The sequence below is a fragment of the Octopus sinensis genome, linkage group LG10 (genome assembly GCF_006345805.1).
Source record: "Octopus sinensis linkage group LG10, ASM634580v1, whole genome shotgun sequence".
Taxonomy (NCBI): domain Eukaryota; kingdom Metazoa; phylum Mollusca; class Cephalopoda; order Octopoda; family Octopodidae; genus Octopus; species Octopus sinensis.
This window is the reverse complement of record NC_043006.1, coordinates 56,344,598-56,354,701: the sequence shown is the minus strand read 5'-3', so window position 1 is coordinate 56,354,701 and position 10,104 is coordinate 56,344,598. Positions and strand designations below refer to the sequence as shown.

General features: G+C 36.6%; 1 protein-coding gene across 1 annotated transcript in view; it reads left to right on the top strand.

The window, feature by feature from the left end:
- The first annotated feature begins 1,211 nt into the window (after positions 1–1,211).
- The window catches only part of LOC115216744 (corticotropin-releasing factor-binding protein), a 160,030-nt gene continuing 151,137 nt past the window's right edge, over positions 1,212–10,104 (top strand). Inside the window, exon 1 of the mRNA XM_036506702.1 lies at positions 1,212–3,520. Coding sequence (XP_036362595.1) covers positions 3,455–3,520 — 66 coding nt within the window. The 5' untranslated portion in view covers positions 1,212–3,454. The remainder of the gene's footprint in view (positions 3,521–10,104) is intronic.

Genomic DNA, 10,104 nt, shown 5'->3' with positions numbered 1-10,104 from the left:
TGTATATGCATATGTGTGCGTGTGTTTGTGTGTCTGTCTTTGTCCCCCCAACATCGCTTGACAACCGATGCTGGTATGTTTACGTCCCCGTAACTTAGCGGTTCGGCAAAAGAGACCGATGGAATAAGTACTCGGCTTACAACGAATAAGTCCTGGGGTCGATTTGCTCGACTAAAAGGCGGTGCTCCAGCATGGCCGCAGTCAAATGACTGAAACAAGTAAAAGAGTAAAGAGAATATTGCCTGTAGTGGTGAAAGCTAGATGGTTCGTCCCTCCTCCCTCGCCTCCCACACGTACACACAACTTATTAGCCGTGGAGCAGTTGGTCGGTGTTAGAGGTAGTGTGACGGCGGTTGTGGATATCGTCGTTCGGCGGAACTGGCGCTTGTTGTGGAAGCATCATGTGTTATGCACACTACACTAGCAGTATCAATAACACACACACACACGCACACACGCATACACAAAAACACACAAACACACTCACACGCTCAAACACACGTACACACTGCGTGCGTGTGTCTGTGCACGCAAGAGTGTGTGTGTATGCGTGTGTGTGTGTGTATGTGAGTGTGCGTGTGCGTGATGTGTGTGTGTGAGTGTGTCTGCGATGGTATGCGTTCGGTTGCAGGAATAGTGAAGTGTATGAAAGTGTTAATGGTGACGGTAGTGCGATAGTGGAGGGTGTATGGTTACTGGGATTAGTGCAGGCAGTAGTAGAAGTAGTAGTGGTGGTGGTGGTGGTGGTGTTGGTGATGGTGGTGGTGGTGATGGTAGTGGTGGTTTTGGAGTTGGTGGTGCGGCTGTAGCATAGAAGTACATGACTGGTGGTAGCCGAAAAATGTGTAGGTGTTACTAATGAAGACGACCACGTGTTTGCTGTAGTAGTAGTAGTAGTAGTAGTAGTAGTAGTGGTGGTGGTGGTAGTAGTAGTAGTAGTAGTAGTAGTAGTAGCAGTAGTAGTAGTAGCAGTAGTAGTAGTAGTAGTAGAAGTTCGTGAAGGTGGTAATGGTGGTGGCGGTAGAAGTGGAGGTGGCGCTAGAAGTGGACATGGCGTGGGTGGTGGTGATGGTGGAGGCGCTGATCGTATGGACGGGTTGGATAGAGATGTAATAGTGGGTGGGTGGGTGGTGATCAGCAGAGTAACGTAATCAAGAGACAAGCGTGGGTGGTAGGAAAAAAATAGGGTAAACAAAAGCCAAACATTCATTGATAAACGGCTGTTCCCTTACGGAACAGACCATTGCAATTTTTCACTAATATAGACGGCTGACACTGCGGAGCGAACCATAACATTGCTTGTTTCAAAAGAGCATGCAGAGAGTGGGAAAAAGAGATCCTTGAATGATAAGAGTGGAAGGAAGATATATATATATTTAGAGAGAGAGAGAGAGAGAGAAAGCGAGAGGCAGTAAGAAGTTAAAGAAAGGAGAGAGGGTGAGAGTAAATGAGAAGAAGGGGGTGCTTAAGGAAAAGAGAAAGTTAGTGAGCGAGGAAAAGAATTGAGTGACTGCGCAAGAGGGGAGCGGATCTTTGCGAGTCTTTGTGTGAGTGTGTGCGCTATGCGTGCGTGTGATTGTTGGCGCGCGAGAGAGAAAGCGTGTGCGTGCGAGAGAAATATGTGCGTGTGCTTTAGCGTGTGTGTGTATGAGTGCGTGTGTGTGTTTTGTTGTTGAGGAACGGAGTTAGAAAGATAGTGACAGAGACAGAAACGGATTGAAGGAGAAGATAGAGTGAAGTAAAAGAGAGAGCGAGACAGAGAGAAAGAGAGAGAGAGAGAGAGTGAGTGTGTGCGCGTGTGTATGTGTGTATGCATGTGTGTGTTTTATGTGTGTGAGTGAGTGTATGTGTATGTGTGGTGCGTGTGTGGAATGACTATAAAAAGAATACAAATGATATGAAAATTGCGGGGGTGGGATAGACAGAAAGATTGTGCATGCAAGAGAGAGAGAGAGAGAGAGAAAGAAAGAGAGAGAGGTAGACAAACAGATAGATACAGAGAGAGAGAGAGAGAGATAAACATAAATTGAAGTTGTGAGAGAAACGATGAAATAAAGATGAAAGTTGGACAAAGAGATAAATCAAGTAGGAAGCGAGAAGTTAACAACGGCAACAACAACAACAATTATAAACAAAGATAAACGGCAGAGCAGCAACAATAAAAACGACAACAGCAATAATAAAGTATTGATATCTCACCAATATTAAAAGTCACAAGAATAACAACGTAAGTTGCTGAAATTTTCAGAAAAATATTTTTTAAAAATATAAAAAAGAAAAAAAAAAATAATTAATAATATTTCTGGAGACGGAAGTTAAGAACATTCGATTCTTTTGAAAATTTTACGTCGAAAACTTCAGATCGAGAGGAAGGAGAAAAAGAAAGAATGATACTAATAACATCAACAGGAATTCTAAAAGGAAGAAAAATCTGAGGAAAAAAAAAAAAAAGAAAATAGTTATAAAAATTTTTTATTAAAAAAAAAATTACAGTACAACAACAATAATATTATCAACAGCAAGGCTGATTGCTGCAAACGGAGTAAAAAGAATCGTTCAGTTTAAGGAATTTGGAAAGTAAAAAAGTAGTAAAGTGAAAAGAAAAATATAGGAAGCGAAAAAAAAAATCAAAATCACAAACTGAAAATAAAAGCAGATAAAAAAATAGTTTTTTTAAAAATTAAGAACAACCACAGCTAAAGTAATTTAGCAATTAACAAAAAACAAATAGACGAAAGAAAACTATATATATACGTTTTGGAGCGCACGCGAATATGTACTTATTCTTGACAAATTGAAAACTGAATTGCATTCTGTTTATGCAGTTTTTATAAATTATTTTTGTGTATAATAAGTGCATGTGTATATATCTCTGCAAGAACATTACTTCCAAGAACCACAACAATACAAACAACACCAGAAGAAACAATAATAGCAGCAACAGCAACGATCTAAAAAAAATACGATTATAATACTGACAAAAAAAAAACCCCAGCTGACATTAACTACACCAATAACAATATTGCAAAGAATAATAACTATAAATATATATGAATTAATACACATATATATGTGTGTGTGTGTGCGTGTGTGTCTGTGCGCGCAGTAATAATATCAACATCTAAGAGTGATTACTATTTTGTATTAATATTATTTTATACATATTATTAACACACAAACACAACTTTTTCATCATAATCGTCGTTAAGCGGAAACGAAAACTAAGTCAAATACTACACACACACACTTTCTCGCATATACACGTTAACAACAATAACAGGAACTTTATGAATGGAAACAATAAACGGCTAAAACTTTATAAACAACTATAACTATTACTACAACAGAAAGAACAACTACGAAGAAAAAATACATTGAGAGTTTGAATAAAGTTGTTTTGAGTGAGAAAGTGAAAGTAGAAAAAGAAGATAAAGAACTTGTGATTGTTTCAATCATGTGGAAGTTTTTTATAGTCACGTTTATCTTACAAGTCGGACTTGGAACTGTCCTCAGCGTCAAGGTAAGGCAAGACTACTACTACTACTACTACTACTACTACTACTACTGATGATGATGATGTTTGGTGAAGATGTTAGATGGTGATGCTTGCGGGTAGTGGTGGCGGTAATGGTGGTGTTGGTTGTGATGAAAATGATGATAGCAATAACGATAGCAATGATGATGATGATGATAGGAAGGAGGAGGAGGGAGAGGATAGTTGCGCTGGCTGTGGGGTGGGGGTCATAGTTTCTTGGTGGGTGACGATAATTTTGACGCTGATTGTGTTGATAGTAATGGTGATATTTATGATAAAGTATTTTGTAAGAGTATTAACTAGAATTCCAAACATTAATAGGATAAAATATCACCTATAAACATCATCATGATCATGATCATCTTCATCTCCATCGTTGCTGTCGTCGTCGTTGTCATCGACAGAGACTTCCCCTCTATTCAAGAAAATAACAAAACAAAAATAATCATTGATGCAAGTATGGCAGTGTTGTTAAAAAGTTTGCTTCGCAACCGCACGTGGTTTCAGGTTCAGTTCTACTGCACGGCGCCGTGGGCAAATGTTTTCTGCTATAAACCCGAATCAATCTATATGTCACTTGCTTTGTCTGACTGAATCCTTAAGGCGTGCCCCAGCATGGCTGTAGTCCAATGACTGAAACAAGTAATTGAATAAATGCATAACAGAAAATGGACAACTATAGTCGCCAGAAATCATCTTAAGTTAAATCTTTATCTCTTGCATACAGACAAGAGCTACTAAAAAACTTTCTATCTTTGCAGAACTAACACCCAAACCTGCAACCTACCACCACCATCAATTTCCGAGCCAACCTTAGCGGTCCAAACCTAGTAGAACCTAACCGTCAAATCTCCTCCAATTCACACCTTATTGTCTTAAAAAGTAAACTTTGATTACGATATCCTATATGCTCCTAAAAAGACAGCATGGTTATGGCTGTGAGAATTTTCATTATAAGCCGGCTCCATGAAGGGTAATTTGCAATAAACAACAGCGGTGAAGACATCACTAACACTGCAGTGTCCATCAACACAATCACCCGACAACAACGTTGTTCACCGCCATTGCCTCCACCACCACCACCACCACCACCATCAACAACATCCATCATCAACATTACCATCGCCACTAACACCATCAACACCGTCACCGAGATCACCGACACTCCATAAATTATATTACAATCACGATATCGGCCACCCCAGGCAGCGTCACCACCACCACTATCAGAACCGCCATAATCATTGTCACCGTCATCATCCTCGGAGATTAAAGGATATTTTTATGTTATTTTGTAAATTTTGATATTGATATAGATTTTATTGTTTTGTTGTTTAATTAAATGAAATTAGATTAAATCGCTCAATCAAATTTCTATGGCCGACGCGTACTGTATGCATGTATTAAAGTAGGCATATTTTTAAGTATGTACATGTACATATTATGTAGGTATATAGATACAAATTATCTATCTATGTATCTATCTATCTATCTATCTATCTATCTATCTATCTATCTATCTATCTATCTATCTATCTATCTATCTATATCTATCTATCTAACTATATATATATATAGTGAGGGCGCGTGGCTTAGTGGTTAGGGCATTCGGCTCATGATCGTAAGGTTGTGAGTTCGATTCCCGGCGACGCGTTGTGTCCTTGAGCAAGACACTTTATTTTACGTTGCTCCAGTCCACTCAGCTGGCAAAAATGAGTTGTACTTGTATTTCAAAGGGTCAGCCTTGTCACTCTCTGTGTCACGCTGATTATCCCCGAGAACTACGTTAAGGGTACACGTGTCTGTGGAATGCTCAGCCATTTGCACGTTAATTTCACGAGCAAGCTGTTCCGTTGATCGTATCAGCTGGGACCCTCGTCGTCGTAACCGGCGGAGTCTTTATATATATATATATATATATATATATATATATATAAACATATATATGTGTGTGTGTGTGTGTGTAGATATATATATGTCTACATATGTGTGCATATGTGTTTACGTATGAATATACATATTTATGTATGTATGCATGAATTTATGAATGCATGTGTGTACGCTCGTGAGTATGTTGGATGGAAGCATGGATATGCATGAACATATGTATGTGATGTGCATGTGTATGTGCTTATATAGTGTGTTTGTTCACCATTATCGCTAGGCGACCGGCCTTCTTTTGTTTACATCCCTGTAACGTAACAGTTCGGCATAACAGACCGACATAATAAGTACCAGACTTGAAAAAAAATTAGAACTTGGATCAATTAGTTCCACTAGACCATACAAAACGCTGCCCCATCACATTGCAGACAATTTACGGTAGCGAGTAAAAGATAATAGACAGATAGAAGGATAGATAGATAGATAGATAGATAGATAGATAGATAGATAGATAGATAGATAGATTGATTGATAGTTGAGTGAGTCTTTATGTATATATATATATATATTATATATATGCGTATGTATATACATACATATATATATAAATGTATAAATGTATATATATGTATGTAATAATATATGTATGTAGATATAGAAGTTTGTATATATATATATATATGTATGTATATAAAGAAAGTAAGATAAGGTAGAAAATACTAAAACAATTTTATCATGAAAATCATTTTAGTACCAGTTTTAGCCTTTGCCAGTTTTTCAAGAAAAGCATGAAAAACGATTAAATGACGGAAAAATTAAATAAAATGTTTTTATAAAAATATTTCCATAAAAAACATTTCATTTAATTTTTCCACAATTTAGTTGTCTTTCATGCTTGACTTTAAGTTGAAAAAGTCGCAAAAACTGAAACCGGTACTAAAATGCTTTTCATGGTAAATTTATTTTCGCATTTCTACCTTGTCTTATTTTTCATATACATATCAACTTGTGTGTTTCTTTCAACCTTCTACGCACACACACATATATATATATATATATTATATATATATATATATATATATATATATATATATATATAATATATATATATATATATATATATATAATATATATATATATATACACATATAAATATATATATATGTGTGTGTGTGTGTGTTTGTGTGTGAGTGTGTGTATGCATATATATATATATATATATATATATATATATATATATATATATATATATATATATGTATATATATGTGTATATGCAGATACACACATACACACACATACACACACATGGTTGGAGGCTGTAGCTGTGGATGGCTACGGCACTCATTTTTTGATTATTTTATTTTGCTTCGTTTACACGAAATTTTTTCTGTGTTTTGTTTTACTGCTTATGCAAAGTTACTCCTACATTCACGTAGAAACCGGGAAAGGATTTTCTTCGAGAAAGAGATAACGAACAGATATGTATTTTCAATGATGACCCACGCGCACACACCCAAGGACACGCACACACCCATGCACATACCTTTGTAAATGCATGAATGTATACTTACACATACAAAAAATTAAGATAGCAATTTATTACTACAATATGCTTACATATAGACATATATACAGACATATTTCCACATATATACATATACACACACGGGAATATATATATATATACATATATATATATATATAGGCGCAGGAGTAGCTGTGTGGTAAGTAGCTTGCTTACCAACCACATGGTTCCGGGTTCAGTCCAACTGCGTGGCACCTTGGGCAAGTGTCTTCTACTATAGCCTCGGGCCAACCAATGCCTTGTGAGTGGATTTGGTAGACGGAAACTGAAAGAAGCCTGTCGTATATATGTATATATACATATGTATGTGTGTGTATGTTAGTGTGTCTGTGTTTGTCCCCCTAGCATTGCTGGTGTGTTTGCGTCCCCGTAACTTAGCGGTTCGGCAAAGGAGACCGATAGAATAAGTACTGGGCTTACAAAGAATAAGTCCCGGGGTCGAGTTGTTCGATTAAAGGCGGTGCTCCAGCATGGCCGCAGTCAAATGACTGAAACAAGTAAAAGAGTATATACATATATAAATAAATAAATATATATGTACATAGATATATGTATATATACATATGTATAAAGGTAGCGTGCAAAGATATATATGTGTTTGTATGAGTGTGAGTGAGTATAAGCATGTATGTGTGTGCGCCCACGTGTTCCACCAGACAGAGAGAAGAACATTCTTCGTATGGAGTTTCCTTTTCGGCTGCGTTTGGTCCTGTTCCCATTCATCAAGCCAATGTCTACGACACTTAACATTTTGATATAAGACCCAGTTTTCATGACCGGTCATCAGTCTGTCCAAAAAGGTTGACATGAGTTCATGAGAACGAAGAGAAGAGCAAATGTCCATTCGAGATTTGCGATTGGCTTCAGACAAATCATGGGCACCCATTATCCGAGTTTGTGGACCTTTCCAAGCAGTTGAAGGTGGGAGTGAACAGTTGTATGGGTTAAACGAAGCTTGCCTGCCAATTCTTAAAATCAAACTGCATGATCTTGTTCATGTTCTGCCAAACTCAATTGGACGTCCTGTTCGAGCCTCATCTTCAAGGCTGAAATCTATACTTCTGAATTTTGCCAATCCTTTTCAGCTTGTTCTTTCATTCAGATACTCTTCCCCATAAGCTGAGTGAATATTTCGAGTCGCTTCAGCTGCAAAGTTCTCATTTTTAAACACAAAATGCATTATGTACCTTAAATGCGCCTTAGACACTACCATGTTTGAAGAGATATAATTAGTGAAATTTAATTAGTTTAAATATGTCCAAATACATATAACTTGATGCCATAAGATATTCTAAATTACTGTTAAAGTGTTCGAAAATTTCAAATATAGAAGTCCGAACATTACTTATGGGATAAACATATATATACCTACACATACACACATATATACAGACATATACAGATATATACATACATACCATATATATATATACATACATATATGTATGTACACATACATATGTATACATACACACACACACATTATATCATGTTACACGTTGACTAAAATCTTGGGCTAGCTTTCATAATCTCTTTAATTGGTAATAAAACAAATTATTATAAACTCATGCTTAATGCTATAACTTAGACACGTGTAACAATAGTAATATGAATAAGAAATCTGTTACTCTAGATTCATTTGTTTAGGTATTCTCTCATGATATACTTCTCTTTATAGAAACAATGAAGGCCGTCACGACATTTTATTTTATTGTATATTATTAATATATTCCACACATTTAAAGTGGTAAGCTGGCAGAATCGTTAGCACGCTGGATGAAATGCTTCGCGGTATTTCGCCTGTCGCTTCGTTCTGAGTTCAAATTTTGCCCTTGTCGACTTTGCTTTTCAGCCTTTCGAGGTCAAGAAAATAAACTACAGCTGACCACCGTGGTTGATGTAATCCACTGAGCCCCTACTTGAAATTGCTGGCCTTGTGCCAAAATTTGAAGCTATTATTATTACGTGTGTTTGTGTGTGTGTGTGTGTATGAAATCGTAGTGATATCTAAGACAGATGAACCACTGCAGCCGAGGATTCTATGCACACAAACCCGGCATTTAAAGGATATGGACACGAGCACATATACAGAAATATTTATTCACGCATATATATATATATAATATATAATATATATATATATACATATATATACATATATATACATATATATACATATATATATATATATATATATATATATATATATATATATTGTTGTATTTCGGAATGGTCATTTTGCCAGTTTAGCCAATAAAAACACACGCATTATATATTTGGTGTCACTTTGCTTCAGTGTTATTTAATTTTACATTAATCTTAATCTTATTTTGCTAAACTGGCAAAATGACCATTCCGAAATACAACAATATATGTTTCAACACACGATTTCACATAAAAAATCTTGCAAAACAAATACATGTATATATAGTTATATATACGTGTGTGTGTGGTGTGTGTGTGTGTGTGTGTGTGTGTGTGTGTGTGTGTGTGTCTTTGTGTATGAGTGTGTTTACAGACACATATATACATATGCACATGTTGATAGAATTCTGCTGCGTTTCACTCAAACAAGATTCAGTCTTCTGCTATGGCCATATGTTGGTCACTTCCTATCTATACCACGAGAGACTTGTCCATACTATTGTACAATGAGATCGAACGTGCAGCCCCTTGATTGCATGTTCCATCATAATAAATAATTGGAGTCAATGCTTATGCAAATATGTATATAATAATATTACTTAAACGCCCGCCCCTAATTCCTTGATTATGAAACACCACAGCAAGGTGTTGTTGTCTCTACGCCGTTGCTCCCTAAGCGTAAAAACTGTGGGTACGCACTTCCTTAGTTCAGTGGATAAATACATTCCTCGTACACATAGGTTTCTTTAGATAAAGTTTAAGAGTGTCTTTTAGCTGTGCACCAAGAATAAATGAGTTATTAGTAGGTCTACACCTGAGACAGAGACAGCAAGCTCAGGAAGGGGAAAACCAACTTTCTCTTAACGGTCACTGCAATACAGAGGCAACGTCAAAGGACCACAAAATGGCCGTCAAACATGAGAAAGTATGTGGGCGCGACAGACGGTCCTTT